Source organism: Petaurus breviceps, unplaced genomic scaffold, assembly GCF_028583685.1.
Source record: "Petaurus breviceps papuanus isolate PSGF00001 unplaced genomic scaffold, PetGlider_PUasm1.0 90845, whole genome shotgun sequence".
NCBI classification, from domain to species: domain Eukaryota; kingdom Metazoa; phylum Chordata; class Mammalia; order Diprotodontia; family Petauridae; genus Petaurus; species Petaurus breviceps.
This window is the reverse complement of record NW_027187359.1, coordinates 5,503,414-5,527,113: the sequence shown is the minus strand read 5'-3', so window position 1 is coordinate 5,527,113 and position 23,700 is coordinate 5,503,414. Positions and strand designations below refer to the sequence as shown.

The 23,700-nt window shown below is 39.1% G+C and overlaps 1 protein-coding gene and 1 long non-coding RNA gene across 12 annotated transcripts in view; one reads left to right on the top strand and one right to left on the bottom strand.

Annotated features, from left to right (window-relative positions):
• Nucleotides 1-23,700, bottom strand: part of LOC138149102 (uncharacterized) — a 258,992-nt gene that overhangs the window by 135,282 nt on the left and 100,010 nt on the right. The gene's annotated exons all lie outside the window — the stretch shown is intronic.
• Nucleotides 1-23,700, top strand: part of DTNB (dystrobrevin beta) — a 375,244-nt gene that overhangs the window by 282,961 nt on the left and 68,583 nt on the right. For 8 of the 11 annotated variants that reach the window (XM_069071996.1, XM_069072001.1, XM_069072003.1 and 5 more), the window contains 2 exons: nucleotides 5,192-5,288; nucleotides 12,573-12,593. In XM_069071996.1, the coding sequence (XP_068928097.1) occupies nucleotides 5,192-5,288; nucleotides 12,573-12,593 (118 nt within the window). The remainder of the gene's footprint in view (nucleotides 1-5,191; nucleotides 5,289-12,572; nucleotides 12,594-23,700) is intronic. The other 3 variants (XM_069071997.1, XM_069072006.1, XM_069072002.1) reach the window with 1 other exon arrangement.

Sequence of the window (23,700 nt, the reverse complement as noted above, 5' to 3'; positions counted from 1 at the left end):
AGGAGTCTTTTTTGGAATAGAAGAAGCAACTCAATATTCAATTCGTTATCTTTATTTTTAATGTTTTACTTCTGTGGATTTGTGATACACTGAATGTTAGCATTCTCTCCTTTAGTAAAGATTGTAACCCATTCATGACTTTTTATTTTCCTGTAGTTCTTATCCATAGTCTTCCACAGATCGCCTACTGAGGATCTCCTTGATGTAGTAGAGGACTTCTAGGTCATTTTATAGTCTCTGAGTACAAGGGAAGTATTCATGCGCTATATTGGTCTGTTACCCATTTTGCTTTTGCCATATAACCTGCCTACCTCCATTTCTTTTATACCTCCATGTAAGTCTTTGATAATATCTTAAATAAAAATTCTTGCCCATAATCCATCATTGGAAAAATGCTTCAACCTACTTGTGACTTACTCTGTATGTCTCCCTGCTCCATTCCCTTTTGGGTCACTCATAACTTTCTGTCATAATTGTACCCCATGTCAATATAGAGGTAGATGAATTTTATAGTTATCTTTTTATCAATCTCCACAAAGCCCTACTCTTTTGCCACATGGAGGGGTGAAGGTAACTCTGCATTCTAAGACTTTTTTGCAGAGCACAAGCTCCAGCAGATTCAGCCATGCTTCAGGGTTTTGGTTGGCTTTGGTAGCAGACTATGTCTGCCTTCCAAGGACTGGCCTCACTAAACATGGAGAGGCCCATCACTAGTACGCTGGTCACTGATGATGAATTCTTTGGCTATGAAAGTCTGCAAAACAAAAATACAAAATGACTCTTAATCCTATGTGACCACCTTCTTCTGCAGTGAAGGTGCCAGAATGTCAGAAAGGGGAACAAGGTATTAAGAATTATAAAGTTTTTAGACCATCTGTAAACATGAACTATTGTGGATCCTCTTCTGACTTAGTGATCTCATGAATTTCTATAGATTTGAAATACCAACTATGTGCCAATGATTCCCAGATCTATTTATCCAACCCTAGTCTTTCTCCAGAGCACCAGCCCCACCTGCCAGATGCCTGTTAGACATTTTAAGCTAGTTGTATGTTAGGATTGTCAAGCTCAGCATGTCCCAAATAGAACTCATTCTTTTCACCTCAAACCTTCTACTCAGACACTCTTAATCTTTTTACATTTTACTTCCCTCTAGGCCCTGTGAAATCCAGCCTTATGAACCTACTTGCTGTTCTTTGTATAGAATACTCCATCTTCCATCTCCAAGCCTTTGTATTAGCTATCCCTCATGCCTGGAATGCTTTCCCTTCCAACTTTTGCCTCTTGGAATCCCTGATTTCCTTTAAAATTCAGCTCAAGTGCCACCTTTCTATCCCCCTACCCCTAGCTACTAGAGCCATCCCTCTGAGATGGTCTTCTGTGTATACTGTATTTGTCTGATAACTCATTTTATTTATGTTGTCTCCCGCATTAAAATGTAAGCCTTTTGAGGACAAAGATGGTTTTTTTTGTTTTTCTTTGTATCTCCAGTTGTTAGCATAGTGCCTGGCATATAGTGAGAGCTTACTAAATGCTTGTTGACTGATTGATTGATTGATGAGGACTATATGATTTAGTGCTACAAAAATTTAGACATCATTTAATTCAATTCCCCATTTTACACATGAGGGAACTTAAGACCATGAAGGTTCAATGACTTGTATAAAGTCACTCAGATAGAAAGCAGCAGAACTAGATGTGAACCCAGGTTCCTTTCTAGTAAAAGAGAGCATGCATTATTCAAAAGGACCATGCATTATTTAACTTCTAAAGCTCTTCTTGAGAATAGTGCTATGTTTTGCCCCTAAATAGTATCTTAATTAATTCAGTGAATGAAATTACAAGAGGAGACCAAATGAGACCTTAAGCTACAAAGAATCTCATATAGCTCATCTGTGGTCCTAGGATCCCTAAAGGTTCATGGAATAATGTCTTATACTAAAGATCTTATTACCCCCCCCCAAAGCTCTGATACCAGTATATTACACATAAAATCGTAAAAAAAAAATTCTTTGCTATTGGTGTAGAGATAAAAAATAAAGATTACAATAAGCTTGAGCAAAAGACAGACTTGGAGCAGTTAATCTTTGCCACTATTATATTAAGCCACTCTGGGCGGTTTGCCTACCCTGATGAATGTCATAATAGGAACTGAAAGTGCTTTCTATTTACTCTCAAACTGAGTGAGTACATGTAGAATTAGTCCTGTCTTCCAGAGTTTCGGTGTACTAGGGCACTTTACCTTTGTGCAGAAGTGAGAAGGCAGGCTCTGTGGAACCAGAGGATTTCTGGTACAGACATATGTACACTGCCTTTTCTTTCTCAGAGTTCTCATTCTAGTTGTAAAGTTCTAAGAGAAGAAAGGTAAAATGATATCTTAGGACAGAAATGTACAAGGGGGACATTGAGAACCTTTCAAACTTAAGGGCAGGTATATTAGACACAAGGGAGACAAACCACCTCATGATAATATCTTAAGACAACTGCTGATATAAGAACATAGGACCATGTTCCATCAGGCTAAGAGACAATACAACATGTAGAGGGCCAAGATGGAAGCAGAGCTGACCTGGGCTCAGGGTCATAGGCTGTCTCCATGAATCTCGGTAGGATGGGTTGGTGGTTGAGGTTGTGCAAGTGGTTTGGCTTGCCTGGGACATGTTATCTACCTCAGGCTTCCTTGCTTGTTTCAGCTAGACCAGCTTGCTTGCCCTGTCAAAAAGGCCCCAGGTACACCAGAATGCACTGAGCAGTACTTTTTGTGACATCAAAAAACTGGAAACAAAGTAGATGTCCATCAGTTGGAAAAGTATATAAGCAAATTGTAGTATTTGAATATAATGGAATAATTTTGTGGCATTTGAAACATTGGATGCGATGTGTATAGAGAAGCTTGGGAAAACTGATACAGACTAATGCAGAGCGAAATAAGCAAAATCAGACCTACTGATACTGTAACAATATTGTGCAAACAGACAACTTTAGAAGACACAAAACAACTCATCACTCTCATTTTCAAATGTATACCTCTCCTTTCCTATACCTAGAAAGCCATCTCTTATAACAAAGAATGACAAAGAAAGAAGGTAAAGGAATTTCAGCAAAATCAACCAATAATCCATCAACCAAGTATGGCAGGATGTGCTCTGTCCCACATCTACAATCACCCACACCTTCAAAGAAGGAAAATGGGTGGGCTTATGGCCCAAGGCTGGTTATCTTTGTAACTATAATGACTAAGCTTGGTCCTAGAGAAGAGCCGAGAAAGTGTTCCTCCCTTCCCTTCTTTGAAGAGGTGGGAAACTATGAATGTGAAACATTGCATATCCTGCCAGACTCAGTTTATGTTTTGGATAGTTTGGCTGAATTGCTTTCCCCCCCCTCTTTTTCTCTCTTGTAAGGAATGACTTCCTAATAGAAGAAGGGAGGGTAACATTTGGAAATGGAGGTGATGTAAAAATAAAAGACATTAATAGCAATTTTAAAGGAAAGAATAGGTCACATCAAACTAACACCTTTTTTTTTTTTAATAGTTTCTAAATGAGTAGATCAGGGCAATAGTATAAAGTTTAACTGGATTTTGGTAAGGAATTTGATAAAAGATCTTATGTTCTTCTTGTGGGAAAAAATGGAGAGATATAGACTAGATCAGGCCTGTACAACACATGACCTGCGAGCCACTTGAGGCCCAAAAAATTTTGGGTTGCTGTCATGTGACCTCTGGTAAACAACCCTTGTTGGTCACTAGTGACAGACAGACAGATGGTTGGCTGCTGCATGTCACGTGACAGTCACCCACTTTGGTGGGTCACATGTTGTGTCTGCCTGGACTAGATGATAATACAAGTAAGTGGATTTGGAACTGTTTAAACTCCTTGAGACTCCAAGTAGTTATTAATGGTTCAATATCAGTGTAGCTGGAAGTCTACAGTGGAGTGTCCTAGGAATCTCTGCTTGGTCCTGTGTAACATTATAATCAATGACATAGATAAAGATATAGATGGCATGCTTATCAGGTTTGCAAATGATACAAAACTGGCGATGATAGCCAAGTCACCAAATGACAGGCATGATCCTGAAAAAGGTTTTGACAAGTTAGAGCATTTGGCTGAATCCAATAAGATGAAATTCATTTTAGGTAATTATATATTGTCTTAGCATTTGAATTTTTTTTTTTTTGCTTTTTGGAGAAGGGAAGGCTGGGCAATTAGGGTTAAGTGACTTGCCCAAGGTTACACGGCTAGTTTTTTTGTATTAAGTATCTGAGGCTGGATTAGAACTCAGGTCTTCCTGACTCCAGAGCTGGTTCTCTATTCACTGCACCACCTACCTGTCTCACCATTTGAATTTTTAAAAATCATGTTTTGCAAGTATAAGACGGGGAAGGTATGATTAGAAAGTAGTTGTCAGAAAAATATATAATAGTTGTAATAGACCAGAAGCTCAGTATGAGTTAGTAGAGTAATGCGACATCCCCAAAAAGATAAGGGGAGCTGAGGCTTAAAGAAAGGCGGGCAACCAGGAAGGGGATGGTTTTGTTATACTTTGTCCTGGTCAGAGCACATATGGGGTACTGTGTTCAGTTCTGGCCATCACAGTTTAGAGAGGACACTGACAAGCTGGAGAGTGTCCAGAGGAGGGTGACCAGGAAGGTGGAGGGCCTTGAGTCTGTGTGATATGAGGATTGGTTGGATGTGGTTGGCCTAGAGAGAATGGATATAATAGCTGTTTGCAAGTATTTGGATGGCTTTTTGTGAAAGGGATTAGATTTGTCCTATTCTGCTCCAGAAGGAGCACTAGGTAAAAAAATATCAAAGAGGCAAATTGATGTCAGGAAAAACTTCCTAGTAATTAGAACTGTCCTTCAGTGAAATCAGCTTCTTTCTGAAGTAGTGGAGGTTTAGACAGGTCTGAGGACCAGTGGCAGGTATACTGTGGTGAAGATTCCTTCTGGGGTCTGGGCTGGACTAGTCAGCCTTTGAGGAAGGTCCCCATGAGCTCTAAGTAATGTTATGATTCTATGAATCCTGAATTTTAATTTCCCCAAGGCAATTTTTATCTAGTGTAAAAAAACTGATTTTATAGTTTTTCAAAATGAGAATTTCAGCATGAAGAAGCAAGAGTTATTCTCTTTTATAATCCTCTTCTTAAAGGTTTCTTTTCTGATAGCTTTTTTCCCCCTCCTGAACAGGCAGAGGAAGGATGAATTGGAACAGAGAATGTCTGCACTTCAGGAGAGCAGGCGAGAGCTGATGGTACAGCTAGAAGGGCTCATGAAGCTGCTCAAGGTAAAGCCTGTGGACCCACTTAGAAAACTCTTATCCTCCCAGGACCTTTTCTCCATCCCATAGCTGCAGTTTCTGCTCTCATTGTGATATTGGAGCAGGATTAAGTTTTTTTTCCTCCTTAATATTATTTTTTCCCCAATCACATGTAAAGATAATTTTCAACATTCATTTTTGTAAAATTTTTAGTTCTAAATTTTTCTCCCTCCTTTCCATCCCCCACTCCCACCCCCACCTAAAGACAGCAAGTAATCTGATAAAGGTTATACATGTACAATTGTATTAAATTGTATTAGTCATGTTGTGAAAGAAGAATCAGAACAAAAGGGAGAAACCATGAGAAATAAAAAACAAAAATAGTGAAAATAATATACTTCGATCTGCATTCAGACTCCATAGTTCTTTCTCTGGATGTAGTTAGTATTTTCCATCATGAGTCTTTTGGAATTGTCTTGGATCATTGTATTGCTGAGAAGAATTAAGTCTATCAAAGTTGGTTATCATATGATGTTGCTTTTATTATGTACAATGTTCTCCTAGTTCTGCTCACTTCACTTAGCATCAGTTCAGATAAGTCTTTCCAGGTTTTTCTGAAATCAGCCTGCTCATCTATTCTTATAGCACAATAGTATTCTGTTACATTCATATACCACAATTTGTTCAGCCATTCCCCAATTGATGGGCATCCTCTCAATTTCAAGACTAAGTATTAATTGCTCCTTCTGGGACCAGTGTTTTTAGCAAAAGCTCATTAGTGAGTGGAAATGCCTATCTCAATTAGGGAAAAAGTGAGTATTTTTAAAGTACAGTTTTATTACTTTTAGGTATATAAGGTAACTGGAACTAAGCTAATGACCTTGAGATAATTGCTTTAGTGACTAGATGAGAATGGCTTGTAATTAGCATATTATTTATGTATAGATTAATGCTTCTGAAATAGTGCCTCCTTACAAAAACAGTTTTCGCTTAAATTGTTTTATGTATTCTGCCTACAGTTATTTACATTATTGACATATTAAATAAACATTAAGTATAATGTTTAAGCATAAACAGATACTCAAAAAGATCTGCAGTCTTCAGTAATGCTGACCACAACCCATCTGTCATGTCTGTTCTGTGTGACTCTCATCATCAGGGGCATGGGGGGAGGCACATAAGACAGTAAGTATAAAGCATTACTTAACAAACCCCTTCTTCATGGACGATATGAAGAAAGACCAAGGAAAAAAGACCTTGTCCTACTTAGCTTTAGGTTAGGCATATTCGATCACTCTGTAGGAGAGGGATTATTAAAGTCTCACTTTGGGGGGAGAAAATATGCTACATCACTTGGGCCTTTTTAAATAAGCACATGAGATGAGGAAAGACCATCCTGACACCTGAATGTCCTCCTTCTGACATGTCCTGGGTATTGTTCACGAAGCAATGTGTCAGCAATCCCAAAAGCAGCTTTTGCTTATGCTCTTAGCTTCTGAGGTCCTATCTGTCTAACACCATTAAGCTATACAGGGAGTATGCTAACTTGGCTGCCAGAATTGAAAACCATGATTCCATTGCTGTTCAGATATCCCCAAATTCTTTTCTGGGGATCAGTCATCCTTGCTTGGCTTCCCCCACCTCCTTCAAAGAGACATATTTTGGGAATGAGGAAAGATTGTGATTAACTGGGGTTATTTCAAGGTCATGATACAAATGCAGGCTTGTTCATTCAATTCAACAAATATTTTAGTTGACTGCTGTATATTCAACATTCTATTAGGTGTTTTGACAAATACCTACCCCTAAAGGTTTATAATTTAGCTGAGGGAAAAGGCCATATGCACATGAAACACTTCAACCACAAACTAGAACCTGTTTGGCTCAATGTGAAAAATGACTAATACAGACAATAAGTACTAGTATGGAGTCATATGAGAAAGCTTTGGGGAGAGGAGATAAGTTAGAATTTAAAGGAAAGGTATAATTTTAATGGGTAGCTAGATGGCAAAGAGGAAAGTGCCAGACCTAGGGTCAGGAAGACTAATCTTCCTGAGTACAGATCTAGCCTCATATGCTTACTAGCTGTGTGGCCTTGGACAAGTCATTTAATCCTGTTTACCTCAGTTTCCTCATCTATATAATGAACTGGAGAAGGAAATAGCAAATCTCTCCAGTATCTTTGCCAAGAAAACTCCAAAAAGGTCACAGAGTCAGACAGGACTGAAATGACTGAATAATAACAAAGTAATAGCAAGGACAGTAGGAAGATCAAGATGTAAATTTTCCATATCAGACACTTGCCTACCATTGTAAACTCTGACTCTGGTTAGCCTGAGGAAACTGAAAAAATGCAATTGTAATGCTGGGAGTTATACTTTAAATTTTTATTATACATTTCCTTTGGGTAAGGCCTGGTTTCTTTTGGCCCAGATTTATTTATTTTTCTGATTCTGGGCCTACATGACCATAAAAATTTATATGAGGAATGTATTTATCTTCAAAAAAATTTATTAAATACCAAATATATCCACAAGGGATTGCCCTAAATGTGGTTTCTGCTCTCAAGGAGTTTATATCAATAACTATCATTTCCATAGCACTTTAAGGTTTACATTATCTCATTTGAGCCTCACAGCACTCCTAGGAAGTGAACATCATGGCTGTTGTTATCCTTGTCTTACGTAGGAGGAAATTGAAGGCCCAGGCTAAGGGACTTATCCATGGTCATGTAGCTAGCAATTATCAGAGGCAGGATTTGAATCTGGCCCTACCTATTCTGGATCCAAGTGTAGTACTCCTTCAGTTATACTGGGCAACCTATATATCAGATACCCTGAATTATACAGTGAGTATCAGGCCCTGGAGTGAAATAATCACCAGGGGGTATGGCAGTAATCTCAAAGCATCTTTCATTTATACCCTTAGCTTGTTTGGCTGTCCTTTGAATATTTCATTGGTAAAATGAAGACAGTCCTGCTTCCCCACCTCCAAGGACTTCCCTGAAGAGAGCACTAAAATGTCATCTCAAAAATAGTATGTCTTGTTTAAAGCATACACAATGGCCCCTTTCAGACAAGGCTCAAGGCCCAACCCAAGGTCCCCAGTTGGTTGTCAGGCAGAGAGACTGTGCTTTAACCAGTCTAAAGTATCACAGTGTGTGGAACATAGACCTGCAAATGTATTTGACTCATGTCAGAATTTGGAGCCATGAGTGACTTTGAAAGCCTTGCTTCATGACAGCTTCATGTGGTCTCAGCACTAGTACTCTCTGAGGGCAGAAGATTGTGGTCAAATCTACCCACTCTCTCCCTATTGAGCAGTTAGAGTTGTTCTCAGTATTATTCAAACACAAATGCTCATGTGACCTCTAGTGAATTTTTTTTTATATTCTGGGAGAAATGATTTATCCTAATCTCCAACTGGGTAACCTCTTGTAGGTACTTTTAGTTCATTTGGTTGTTCTACCTTAAGTTACCACCTCTCAGTCACAGGTCCACATGTACCCTCCTGAATGCTCTGTAAGCACAACCACGATTATTTTAAATACCACCATTTGGAATAGTTCAGGTGCCAAGAACTCAGACTACAACTCTTCCTCTGAAATCTGAAAGGGTATAATTAAAGAAGGGGAAAAAACTCCCTGTTAGAAGGAAGGGAAAGTCTAGGTGTAGAATCAGATTTTAACCCTTTCCTATGATCTGCAGAGGCAACATAGAAACAGGTCATAAAATCATTTGGTACATATTAGATGCAAAAAGAAATTTTTATCCTTTTAATAGTTTGCAAATCTTGTTTCTTTAGTGGACTAAGAGAAGTACATACTGGCTTTCATCTATACTAACTAGCTACATGACCATAAATAACTTTAAACTCTTTGGGCCTCAATTTCCTCATCTAGAACATGAAGAAATTTGGATTAGATTTCTTCCTGTTCCAAGAGTATGTAATGTCATTTCCTCTCCTGATTTCCATTATAATTTTATAGATGTTCTCCCACATGGGAAAAAATTGTCCCCTAGTGTAATAAAAATCACCTCTGAAGAATCCAGATTTTCATTTCTCAGGCATAGTTTACCTTTTTTGGATGTGTAGTCTGCTTGTATTTAATTCAGTGCAATTCGATGAAATGTGTATTAAGCACCATTACATACAAGGCCCTGAGAATACTAAGACAAAAATGAAACAGTCCATGCCCTCTAGGAACTTACATTCTAATTGGAGGTAAAGGGGTAAGATATATAAAACGCACACTAACAAATAGCAAATACAAGTATAACTTTTGTGTGTGACCTACAACCCAAATTCTATACTTACATCAACTAAGTTCAGTCATTGTGGGAAGGGTAGGGCAGGGCAAATGCCCCAGGAAATTATGTCTGTTTTTTTTTTTTATGATTTCTTTTGTTTGTCGTGCCTTCACCTAGGTTTCCCTGTAAAGTTTGAAATATAGATCCCATCTAGGTCTCAATAGCTGCCATGCAAGCACTCAAATTAATGATATCCAATACAAGACAGTCTTTATTTGTTTGCAAAAAAAATGCCCCAATATCCCTCTCAACCCCCCCCCCCCAAATAGAAACTATGAAGTAGTCACATGTTTGCAAGGCAGCAGGGAATGATCCAGTAAATAGGAAGAGATTTAAATTGAAAGGAATAATCGTCAAGGTAATCTGCCAGAGAAGATGGAAGGGCATATGATCAAATGGAAGGATTAACATCTCTTCACCACATTCAAAGAAAAAGGAGGTGAGAGTAGGGAATGATGTCACAAGGACTAGAAATGCAGATCATTATATCTAATGTGACTCAACAGCCAAACTCTGTACCTGTTATATTGAAATAGACTGTATAAACAACCACGTTAGCAGTGCAGCCGCTTCTGGGTGTTTAACACAACACTAATTAAAAGTGGCAAAGACATTTTCAAGTGTTTTCAGACAATTTTAAGTAATTCCTGATTTGAATTTACAAAGAAGGTGTTACTATCCCTGCTATGTTTAAGTGACCTCCTTCTGTTACTGTAATCCTGTTTTTATTGACCCTAAAGACTAATTGCTAACAAAGAAAGTCTAAGTAGAACTCTTGGTGAGTAAGAATATTACTGCCTGTGCTGAGAAAGATAGATTTGGTGAGTCTGAATTGCAGCTTCCTTGAAAAAAAATTACAGAGATTGCCCATGAGACTTTTTCATGTACAATAGAAGTTTTATCTCTAAACACCTCCACTATTTCACGCCATTCACATATATACCCTCTTTTTTTTTTTTTTTTAAAGCAATCAGGGTTAAGTAACTTGCTCAAGGTTACACGGCCAGGTGTTTCTGGGTGGGTGCTAAGTGTCTGAGCCCGGGATTCGATCTCCAGGTCTTCTCAATACTGGAGCCGGTGCTCTTACTCGCTGTGCTACCTGGCCTCCCCACACATATATACCCTCTTGAATTTTAGGTCGTGGCTTCATGTTTGTCAGTCGTGAAAACTGTAGTCATTTCACCTACTAGTGAAAGTATAAAACTTTTGGTACACTGAATATTAGTTCGATATTCTGCTGACCCAGCAGGGCTTGTTATTTAGGATCCAAACAAGAGTAGTTCTGAGGATGCAAGTAGGAAGGAACCCAAAGAATAGCTCTGGAGAATTATATTCTGTCCTCTATCCTCAGGAGTAGTTTCAGCCTATCATTGCATTCCCCTATGTCCAATTCCAATCCATACATGAGAGCTGAGCTTGACAAGGTCTGGAAAATGAAATTATTTGGAAATAGGTTAGATGACTCCCCTTATAGCCCATATTTTGAAGGAAGTGATAAAATATCCCCACAGTATTGTGTGGTTGCATGGAAGAAAAATATTTTCCAACTGCAATGACCTCTCGACCTTTGAGGGTATGGAAATCCCCATTCTTCAGTCTCAGGAAAAGACCTTGCTCCCTGCCAATTGCAAAACATCTCACTGGTCCTAATTCCTCCTTCAAATGGAGCTAGGGATACCGAAAGTTGAAAAGATGAGTCCTCAAATTCTCATTCTTTTCATTAGAAGCTAGTTATTAATACCACCTTTGCCTGGCTTCCTCCAAGTTAAGGTTATTACTATGCATTCAGTTTCCTGTAATCTTAGTTACACTCTCACCTAGAAACCTTTGGGTGCATGACTCAGAGCAAGCCTTATCCCTTGGATTAAGACCATTTAGCTTCCAGACTGTGTATTTCTCAGTTATTTCTTCTATACCCATAACTTATTCCATCCTGTCAAGGAAACAATAAGAGGATTGTACTTGAAGTGTGGAAAAACCTGAGTTTAAACCCCACATTTACTGATTGTGTGACCTTGGGCAAGTCACTTAACCCCCTGAACCTCAGTCTCCTCATCAACAAAATTATACCAATAATTTTTTAAAACAGTATTAATTTTGAGAATAAAATAAGGTAAGTGTAAAGAACTTCAAAAACCTCAAAATTGTTATATGAATTTCAAATTATTAGAGGGGCAGTCTAGCATAGTCAATGAGAATTCTAGCCTTGGAGTGATTAGAACGCGAGTTCAAATCTTACCTCTGATATGTATTACATGGCCCTTGTCAAATCACTTGACCTCTCAGTACCTCCAGACAACTCACTTAGATGATGCTTCAGGTTAAGTTGCTACTGCATTGGTGTGGAGAGTACTGAATCTCCACCAAGACCAGCTGGTTGACTATTTAAGCACAGCAACATATCCCATCCCTGGTATTAGCTGGACTGAGGGATTGAACTTTAGTCAAGGAAAGGTTATTGGAGAAGACAGGTCTTAGTTGGGCCCTGGGGTAAGTATAGAATTAATAAACAGAAGGCAGGGTAAGACATTCAGACTTAGGTACAGGAGTCAACAAATTATAGCAAAGAAATTGTAATCAAAGATGGTTTGGCAATTGAGATAAAATACTTAGAAAGTGATATCAAAATCCATCTTGCCTTAGAAGCAGCGTCATGTAGTGGGAAGAGACCTAGGTTCCATTCTTAGTTTTTGCCAGTAATCAACTTTGCAACATTGGGCAAGTTATTGAATATTTGTAGGCCTTTGTTTCCTCACCTATAAAATGAGGGATTTGAACTAATGATCTCTTCAGTCCCTTCCTCGATTCATTTGGTAAGGCAGGAAAAACTGCTGCTTGATTTACCTTCCTACTGCTCTCAGAGAATTTTACTTTCTGATGTGCCTGATTCTTCCAGTCACTTCTGCCAAATGTTTATGTGAATGGACTACCTTTCAGAATTGCTATTAATTTGTTCTTTTTCTCCCTTTGCCTCTTTTTTTCCCATGGTCAACACCTATAGGAAGAAGAGCAAAAGCAGGCAGTAAGTGGATGTCATTGCAACCACCATCTGACCCTGGCTCTTTTTGCATGACTATCCCTCTCCCTTCCAGTTGGCATACTCCATTCCTACTCCTCATCCATAACTCAACTGGGTTAAATTGGATTTACATAAAGGACTTAGCTTTTCTCCAAAGCTCTTATGCTATGACCTAAAATGGATCCCAGAGCTTTTTACAATTCCAAGTGAAAGCTTTCCAGCTTTCACCTGGTAAAGCATGTTTTTTATAAGAAACCTAAGCTTGTTCAGTTTGTGTTCACAAGTCTACATTTGTCATGTATGTATATATGTGTTTTATTATGCATGATCATCTGTAGATGTGATTTTGAACTCATAGTCACCAAATAACTGTATGAGACATACCCTGCTCTCCTTTGTTGCTGGAGTGACTTTATATCTGCTTGAAAAAGCCTTCATGTGTTTGATGGGGAGAAGGCAGAAGGTAGGGGGAATCTTAAATCTGAACACTTTTCTAAGGACAAGTATATGTATAAAAATGATTACTTTTCATAACCTTAGATTTGTCTGTGTCATTCCACAGAATTGATCAGATTTTTCTGGCTGCCCCAGCTTCACTGGTAGAATTTGCTACCTAATGAAAGCTAATTTTAATTTGTTGTCTAACCAGTTTTCCTGCTAAGAATCCTCCATCTAATGTTATTCTTGAGATCTACTCCAGAGGGAGTTGTTTTGCTTCTCTGAAATGCATTATTATAGCACAGAGGGTAGGGAAGGGACCTTTTATTCCCTCAGGGACACTGATTCCACAGAAACTCAGTTGAGGCCATACCCAAGTACAAAGCAACTTAATTTTCTGATAGAGAAAGAGAAATAGAAATTGCTTAGTTCATTCACTTTTTAGATTTAGAACTAGGAACATAAAACTATTCGATAAAGATAATGGCCTTTTAAAATAGGCTTCAGTTCCATATTCTAACCAGTTAAGGATGTGAGAGAAAAAGATGATGAAAGAAAGAGGGAGGCAGAAAAAGACCAAGTCAAGGAGGAAAATGTGAAGAAAAGAATAGGGTCTAGAATTTGGTGAGGATAGAGAATAAAAGGGAAGAAAAGAAAGAATGCCGAAGAGAAAGGTTGACTAAAAATCAAACAGAGGAAATGAACCAAAGAGAGAGACCATCTGTATTCTTTATCTTCCAGCTACTTTGCTAATCTGAGATACTCAAAGTCTCTTCCTTTCATCTAGGACTTAATGTGCACCTAAAATCTCTAAAATCTTGACCTGACCCAAAGCCTTTGAAGGTTGTCTTCAAAGGGAAGAATGTCCCTGACACAGAATACTAGGACTTACATCTTAAAATAGAGACTCTCTCTCAGAGCTATGATGTTGTTTGTGCTTGTTGATTTTAACAGGTGAAATGTTTAAGAAATTTTTCTGTAAGTCAACTGAGATCAACACATAGCCAAGAGGTTCCCCATACACTAATATTCTTATTCTTATCATTGTGGGTTGTTTTTCAGTTGTGTTCAGCTCTTCATAACCTCATTTTGGGGGTTTTCTTGGTAAGGATACTGGAGTTGTTTTGCCATTTCCTTCTCCAGCTCATTTTAAAGATGAGGAAACTGAGACAAACAGGGTTAAGTGACTTGCCCGGGGTCACATAGCTAGTAAGTGTCTGATGCCAGATTTTAATTCAATAAGATGATTTCCTGATTCCAAGTGCAGTATTCTATCCACAGTGCCATCTAACTGCCCACTTAGAGATAATCTGTAATGTGCAAGAAATTAAATATTTATATTCAGTTCACTAGCTTCACGGATTTCACTCTTCACGAAAGAGTTGGACATGACTTTTAAAAACAACTCAGTAATAGCTATAGCTAGACTGGTGAAAATTACCACTAGTGGAATAAGTGAATTAATTAGCTAAAAAGCATTCACCATGTGCCAAGCTCAGTGATATGTGTTAGGGATAAACTTATGAAAGTAAAAATAGGCTCTGTTCTCAGGGAGCTTACATTTTAATAGAGGGGAGAACATATATAGCAGGGGAGGTAATTTTGATTTGAAAAGTTATTGATATGGTGAATAAAGCAAAAATGGAATCAACTGATATCCCTTTTCTAATAACAAAATCAGTAGTGACTTCATCATGGTTCTAGAACTAGAAAATAGTTAGAGAGGGGAGAGACAAGGTTGTTTTGTTTTTTAGTCACGTCCAACTCTGTGACCCCATTTGGGGTTTTCTTGACAAAGACACTAGAGTGACTTGCCTTTTCCTTCTCCAACTCATTTTACAGATGAGAAAACAGAGGCAAACAAGGTTAAGTGACTTGCCCAGGGTCACACAGCCAGTAAGTATCTGAGACCAGATTGAACTCAGAAAGATGAGTCTTCTGGACTCCAGGCCCAATGCTCTATCCACTGCCACCAGAGGACAAAGTAGCTCAGAGTAAAGCAAAAAGAGGCAGGAGCTGGCCAGGATTTAGAGGGCTTTGTAAAGTGTGCACCAGTCAGGAACTGAGCTCATTCACTACGTCAAAAAAATCAAAAACTGGAATTCTCTCTCTCATGCATGGATATGTTTAGGCTTTTCTCCTCAGTTTTCTCTTCTGTTGTATTAGGGAAATGATTATTGTTCTACAGATATAAATTGAGCCTGAAGAACAGAAGCTGAATCAAATGTAATTAGAAATTAGGGCCTTCGTGGGGTGGCTAGGTGGCGCAGTGAATAGAGCACCCACCCTGGAGTCAGGAGGACCTGAGTTCAAATCCAACCTCAGACACTTTACACTTATTAGTTGTGTGACCATGGGCAAGTTGCTTAACCCCAATTAGGGCCTTCTGACTGTAGTGTAGAGAATATGATTCATTCAGTTGATACAAGGCAGTCCATAAGGCTCAAGTATGAACCCCAAATTTTATCTACCTTCAAAATGTAGGAAAATACTAACCTCAAACATGAGATAATATCAACGACTTTTAAAATACATAGTTATCTAGGGAAAAAAAAAGTTATAGATTAGGAACAGTGAGCTCTACAGTAGAATTTGCTGTGATTAGCTACGTCTTTTTTCAATCTCTGCCTAAAACTGAAGCACGATCATGACCCTGTAGGAATTGGAGAGAATAAGGGTCATAACTTGTACTACAATGGAACAACCAGAAATAAGAGAGATGCTAAATAGTAATGACTACAGATTTGAAAGCATTATGGAAGCTATTTGTATTCTGTTTTTTTATCTGTCTTGTCACTTTTTTTCTCATGTTCTAAATGACACTTCTGCTTCAACTGAAAATCCTTTATTTTTTATTTTTTCCTGTACTTGGATTTTCTAATTAGGGGTAAAGCCAGTTGACCACTTATGTCAGTTCTTCCCTGTATAGTTGAGCCTTGATGGGGTCATCACCACTTGGGAGCTGATCTTCAGGCTTAAAAGTCCAGGAACGAGATGTTTATCCATTTCATTTAGGTCCTTGGGTTGTATTCATATTAACCAAAATCACAAACAAAGAAACCATAATGGTAATTTATTATTTTATAATGGAGGATATGATATGCCTAGCTGGGAAACCGATTTCAAGTCATCTGCTCAGGTGGGTAAGCTCACTTGAAAGCTAAGTTATGGAGGATAAATTTACTTTGTGAGTAAATTAAATGGATGTTGCCAAAAAGATATTGGTACATAGCTTGGAATATTACTGTGCCACAAGTTAGAAGTGTTTCTAGCTAAAGAACTGGTATTTGCCATTTGGAACCAGATTACCCTCTCCCTTGTTCAGTGCTCATTGATACAGTAAAATAAGTACTTGTTAAGTGCCTACTATGTGCCAAGCATTGTGCTAAGTGTTAGGCATGCGAAGAAAGGCAAAAGACATTAACAGGGGAGACAGCACGCAAACAAATATGTACAAATGATGTACAGGATAAATAGGAAATAATAAGAGAGAATGCACTAGAATTCAGAAGGATTGGAAAAGGTTTTCCTGTAGAAGGTGAGATTTTAGCTAAGACTTGAAGAAATCCAGGGAAACCAGGAGGCAGCGATAAGGGAGAGCATTCCAGACTTGGGAGACAGCTAGCCCAGGAAAAGGAGTGACTTGTTTGGGGAATAGCAAGGAAGCCAGTGACGGGATCAAAAAGAAAGGGGAAGAGAGGTATAAGGTATAAGAAGACAGGAAGGGAGATCATAAAGGGCTTTGAATGCCAAACAGTGGATTTTGTATATGATTTTTTTTTTTGCTTTTTGAAGGGCAATTGGGATTAAGTGACTTGCCCAAGGTCACACAGCTAATAAGTGTTAATTGTCTGAGGCCAGATTTGAACTCAGGTCCTCCTGACTCCAGGGCTGGCTCTCTATTCACTGGACCACCTCGCTACCTCTTTGTATATGATTTTGAAGGTGATAGGGAATCACTGAAGTTTGAGGTGGGAAGTGACCTAGTCGGACCTGTACTTTAAAGAAAATTTGGTTGTTGAATGGAGGATGTATTAGAGGAGGGAGAGACCTAAGGCAAGAAGCCCTCTCCCCCACATCTCCAGTAAATTATTGAGGTGGTTCAGGTATGAAGTTACACCAGGGTAGTGGCAGTATCAGAGGAGGAGAGATGTTGTAAAAGTAAAATCGATAGATCTTGGCAACAGATTGGATGTGGGGGTGAAAGGTAGTAAGGAGTTAGTTATGACCCCTAGATTCTCCATGCCTGAGTGACTCAGAGGATGGTGTTGCCCTCGATGGTCATAGGAAGTATAGAAGGGGAGAAAGATGAGTTCAGTTTTAGACATATCGAGTTTAAGATGTCTGCTAAACATCCAGTTTGTGATGTCTAAAAAAGCATTTAAGGATACAGTTTTGGAGGTCAAAGAGGTTCTAACTCTCTCTTTTTTTAATATTCCTTACTAGGCACACCAGATGCTTCTGCCATTAAAAATCTCATGACAAAACTTATCTTTCATTAGTTACATTTTAGGGTAGTTGCTTCCTGGCAACATAATCTTCATCAGTAAGTAATCTCCAAATCACAATGTAAAATGAGTTATTTCTGGGAAGCTTCCTGTAAATGACTAATCTCCATTTTGTGTTAACTGCACTGGATGGGGGAAGGAATCAGAACAGGGAGTCTAACAAAATAGATAAGGTCTGGCAAATGCTAGGGGTCAGGCAAACTGAAATAAAGTGTCAGAGTAGCAGACAGAGCTAAAAGAAGAAGGCAGATTCTGCATTTCAGGCAAAAGGTTAAGTCCAAGAAAGTCAGCTAAAGAAGGAAAGAATTGGGCAAAGTCCATAGTGTAGGAGAGCAGAGAGAATAAATAAGAGGGCTGCTCAGGAACAGATGATACTTCAAGTTACCTCTAATCCTAGTGCTGAAGCTATTTGCTTTCTGCCATTTTTTTCTGCTTGTTGAAAATAGGAATGCCAAGCCAACATGTGTTGATCATAGATAGATGAAACATTTAAGCCCTTACTGGGGGCAGCTGGGTGGCAAAGTAGATAGAGTGCCAGGCCAGGAATTAGGAAGACATCTTCCCGGGTTCAAATCTAGTCTCAGGCACTGACCAATTGTGTGACCCTGGACAAGTCACTTAACCCTGCTTGCCTCAGTTTCCTCAAGCTGTAAAAGGAGATGGAGAAGGAAATGGCAAACCACTCCAGTATCTCTGCCAATAAAACCCTAAATGGGGTCATTAAGAGTCACAGGTGATATGGGACACATGAGGTCATGGGGACATGACTGACAACTGAACAAAAATATGCTGGTCACTATACTAAGGACTAAATGAAGATGCAAATACAAGTAAAAAAGACACTCTGCCCTTAAGGAATTCACATGCTAATGGGGGAAGACAAAACATAAGAGTATTGAAAGAGCAGGGAAAGAGGGAGAGAGGGCACCAGGGATGTGTCAAGGAGACTGTAGGAAGTGTCATAGAAGCCCAATTCCTGGCAAAATAAAAGACTCATCCTCTCAGAGTGCAAGCTTCTGGTGGGGTGGAGATGGTCAGATGGTAAGACCATAACAAAGACTATGAAATGCCACAAAGGCCTGGTTCCTAACAAGTTAAGGTAAAAGTCTCACTTATGAGAGACAGGGGGAGCCATAGTTAAAAAAAAAAAAAAGTTGGAGCTCTTGGAAGGGAAACCTGATTTTTGCAGAAATAGAGGATTGGATTTTATTGACTTGGTTCCAACAGTTCCTTGAGGACAATTGTTCATCGTCTTATATTGTGTTGGTTTTGTTTCCGTAATTACAGTATATATTCTTAAAGAGTGGGGACTAAATCATATGTTAGGATCTGGGTCTGCCCTCTCCTCCCATAGCAGAGGACTCTCATGTTCCCTCCCTCTCCCTCTCAGAAAGGTGAAGAACTCATTCAATGTATCATTAAAAATAAGTATTTACTTCCCCTCATGCCAGTGATTTTTAGATGTTTATAAAGGAATCAGTGATTTATAATCAAAGTAATAAGGGTTTTACAAAGTTTACAAATAAAGTTTACAAAGCTCTGCAAGGTAGGTAGTACAAGTACTAGTATCTCCATTTTCCAGATAAGGAAACTGAGGTTCGGAGAATTGGCGACTTAACCAGAGCCACAGAGTAAGTGCTATTATATGGAGTCAAACCAAGAACTTCAAGAACTGTGCTTTTTAACACTAAATCACACTGAAACTGGATCCATGAGGAACCTGCATTCCATTTGGAAGACATAAGAGAGACAAATAGAAAAACTATATTTGGGATTAGGCATGGACCTTTCTAATATGAAGTAATGGCTTTTACGTCGTGCCATGTCTTGGTTGCCTTTTTAAGACTGTCAATAATGCATTTAGAGATTCACTCAGTGACTTTATGGTTCCCTGACCAGAAGATATTTGAATATATCTCTTCTTCCTGACTAGAACACACCCAACATGTTTTGGGATAACAGACACATACCCTTGAGACCAATGAATATTTCACACCTTTCCTTGCCCCCACACACTTCCCTATGTCCTCATATGGATGAGTCATTCCTGAAGTGCTCCCCTGGGTTTAAATCCTGGCTCTGGTACTTATTAACTGTGACCCTGCCCTAGCATCCCTTCTTACAGTTTTACAAACTCTGATATGCTTTTAAAATATAGTAACAGTTTACACTAGCAGTAAGGGAAATGCCATTTCTTCCCTGTTCAATTTCCAAATTGTCATGGTGTTCCCTGCTGGGCTCTTTTAGGAACTGGATTATCTGCTCTCTGTACTTCATCTCCAAGCTAGCAGTCTGAGAGAGAGGATGGACCCTATAGTTGAGTGTTTCTTTAGGTGCTCTTCTAAGTGTCTTCAAGAGCATTGACTCTCCTTCCTGAGCCTTATGAGTCTGCTTAAACCAATTGCTCTAATGCTTCAGCCCAGTAGAGGTCCTTCTACACCAAGAACCCTACACTTTGCAAAACCCTTCACCAACCCTACAATTTTTATTTGAGGCAGTACATGATCCAGAACAACCTGACTTAGTGACTCAAGAAGGTCAATCAAGCTCACAAAGACCAGGCAGATCAGTCATGGTTAGAGTGTCAGGTACAAGGGCCTCTTGTTCTCCACAGGCTTCAAGGCCCAAGTATATCTCAGGCACCCCTGGAACAATCACACTTTTGCAAAACTCAGTCACCAATGACACAGTCCCTTTTTCATTATCTAGATTTCTTCTTTTGTCTTCAACCTTGCTTTCCCAGATTTGCTTGAGGTTCATGTAACGTGGTATGACAGAAGACTGTCTTCTTAGAGTCAGCAGGACCTATGTTTGATTCCTTCCTCTAACACTAAATAGCTATGTGAACTTGGAGAGGTCATTTAATTCCTTGAATCTTATTTGTAAAATTTGGATAATAACACCAACTTATTGGGATGATAGTAAAGACTGAATGAGAATATAGTCTGAAATACTAAGATTTTTTTTTAAGCAATTGGGGTTAAGTAACTTTCTCAAGGTTACACAGCCAGTTATTTCTGGGTGTGATGCTAAGTGTCTGAGCCCAGATTCGATCCCAGGTCATCCCCGACTCTGGGGCCAGTGCTCTTACTCACTGCACCACCTGGCCTCCCCTAAGCAATTGGGGTTAAGTAACTTGCTCAAGGTTACAAGGCCAGGTGTTTCTGGGTAGGTGCTAAGTGTCTGAGCCCGGATTCGACCCCAGGTCATCGAGACTCTGGGGCCGGTGCTCTTACTCGCTGTGCTACCTGGCCACCCCATGAAGTACTAAGATACTAATAATATTATTAATATAATACTAATACCATATCTTTCTCAGAAAATTCCTTCCTAAGCAGAATTGTTCTTCCTCTGGCAGCTAGGTGGTGTGCTGGATAGATCACTGGTTCTGGATTCAGGAAGAGCAAATCCAGCCTCAGATGCTAACTAAGCAATGTGACCCTAGGCAAATCACTTAACCTCAGAGTCTGCCTCAGCTTCCTCAACTGAAAAATGGAGATAAGAATAGCACTTGCCATCTGGGATTGTTGGGAGGATCAAACAGATATTTGTAATGTGCTTAGCACAGAGCTTGGCAAATAGTAGGTGACTGATAAATGCTTGTTTCCTTCCTCCGTCCAGTGATATCCAAAGATAGGACTATTGTGTCCATTTTTCTTGGGATCCAGGTAAATCCAAGGTATCCGGTATACCAAGTGTTATCTAATAGACTGAGTGGAGTATGGACAGAAGACTGATCATGACAGTCTGTAAGACAGGTTCATTCTCCACAATAATGCTATAGCCTTTAGCTATAATAATCCCAAGAAACCTGTAGTTGAGAACATCTCCCCACCCCAGTAGAATGGGAGGTGGTCCCAATATATTGATTCAAGTACCTCTTCCCCTACACTGATCAAGAACAGTGTTCACTCTGAACAGCTCTTGGCTACAATCAAATACTTGTGGACCCAAGGCAGACCACACTGAGTAAACATTATAATACAAGGCAAAAAAAGCAAATCATCTCTGGCCTAGGATAAGAACCACTAGTTACTTGTAATAACTGACTGATCTCCAAGGTTCTAGAAAATCTTAGCCAATTTCTCTGAATGGATGTTGCCTACCTGATTTTCTGTACTCGTTCTTTACAGCCCTGTAATTTCCACAAATATTTAACCCCTTGTCTGTCCGATCTGCCCTGTCATACCAGATTCCTTCTGCATAGTAAAGCTGCCAGGCTTGGCCTGCCCCATTTGTCATTTTTGCCTTAAAACATCATGAACCTAGAGCTCAGTAATGAAGAATAAATTGGATTTGGTTAGGTGAAGAGGAAAGGAATAACAATAGCCGACATTTGCTAAATTCATCATAGTTTCCAAAATGTGTGTGTATTGACTCCCACAGACATGAGAGTGCACATTAACATATTCATGACTGATGAGACATTCCTGACTAGAGTGGAGGATGTTGGCTGGTAAGTAGTAGGAAAGTTAGAAAAATGTGGATTGGTGTTGAATTATGAAGAACCATAAATGCCCCAGTCAGAGGAGACCGTAGGGAACAGCAGTCATTGAATATGAATCGGTCTAGCAATATAATATAGCATACAGAAGTATGAAGTGACCCTGGATTCGTTTTAACTGAGCACAAAATACTATAGCATGTGAATACAAGTTCTACAAAATGTTTGACTGTCTTTTAAAGACCAAAATAGCTAACTATGAAAATGCTCATCACTAGAAAGTGGGCCACTAAGTGATTTTTTTTTTTATCACAGAACTCACAAAGATGTAAATTGTAAAAGGATTTGTTTGTGCCATATTGGTGGAGAGAGGACCTCTACTGATGAAATCTCACATTGCAAGAATGGATGGGGAGGGTCAAAGAAGAACGTGGAATCTAGTAGACTGTTCTGGGCAACCCAGGCATGAATTTAGAAGAGTCTAAGCAATGATAGTTATAATTGGAATGGACTGAAAAGTATACAATAGAAAAGCATACGATAGAATTTCAAAGGAAAAATACTAAAATATGGTGATGGGCTCTATAGCAAAGTGAAAGATCAAAGGTAACTTCAAGGATCTCACCCTAAGGAACTGGGTAAACTGGGGACCTGTTAACCTGTTTTTGTAAATGTCTTCCAACCTCCTACTGGACATTTCCAAAGAGGGGTGAATTGTAGAGTTGAAAGTTATGTTAGAGATCATCTGGTTCAACTTCCCACCATATACAAGAATCCCCATAATACCAGTCCTGGCAGAGAGTCATCCAACCTTTATTTGAACACTTTTGGTGACAGGGAATTTATTTTGTGAGGCAGCACATTCCACTTATGAACAGCCCTAAATGGTAGAACATTGTTCCTTACATTGAACTAGTCTATTTTCTTGAATCTTATATCATTTGGTTCTATTTAGCTGTCCAAATCATGCAGATTAAATCTAATCTTTTTTCCACATGGCAGCTCTTAAGGTTAGCTACCCTGTCCCTCCTAAATCTTTCCTTTTCTATGCTAACTATATGACATGGTTTCCAAACCCTTCATCATTCTGGCCATCCTTTTCTGTATTCCAGTTTTAGAGGAGTAGATAGGACTGAGGTTTTGATAAAAGGACAGAAGCTAGAATATAAATCTTACAGTCTTCGTGATACTTGAAGCTATGAGAATGAATGAGCTCACCAAAAGTGTGCTTAATTTCTTCTACACTAGTGAGACCTTATGTAAAAGAGATCAGAGGTCTGAGGGCTAACCCGCAGGGAAAACCCAAAGTTAGGAAATTGGAGGAGGAAATTGAGTCAGGGAAGGAGCTGCCCAAGAGGCAGGAAGGAAGACAACCAAAGTAATCCTACAGAAACCAAGATATTTTCAAGAAAGGAGTCAGTGTCTAAGAAGAAAATTACAAAGGAAAAGCAGTTGGATTTAATTAATAAAGAAGTGGCAAGTGAATGAGAGAGCAGTTTCAATAGAGAAGGTGGGAATATAAACCAGATTTACAAGACGATTCTAGAGAGAATGGGTAGTGAGGAAATGAGTGGTAGATATAAACCACTGGCTAGAGCTACTTCTTTGGGGGATTTTCCCTTCACCTCTTGGACATTACTCTCATGACCCTGTCTCTTCAGAAAAAATTTTTTGAGGATTTATCCACCATTGCCCAGGGTTAACCCTGACTTAGTGTAGA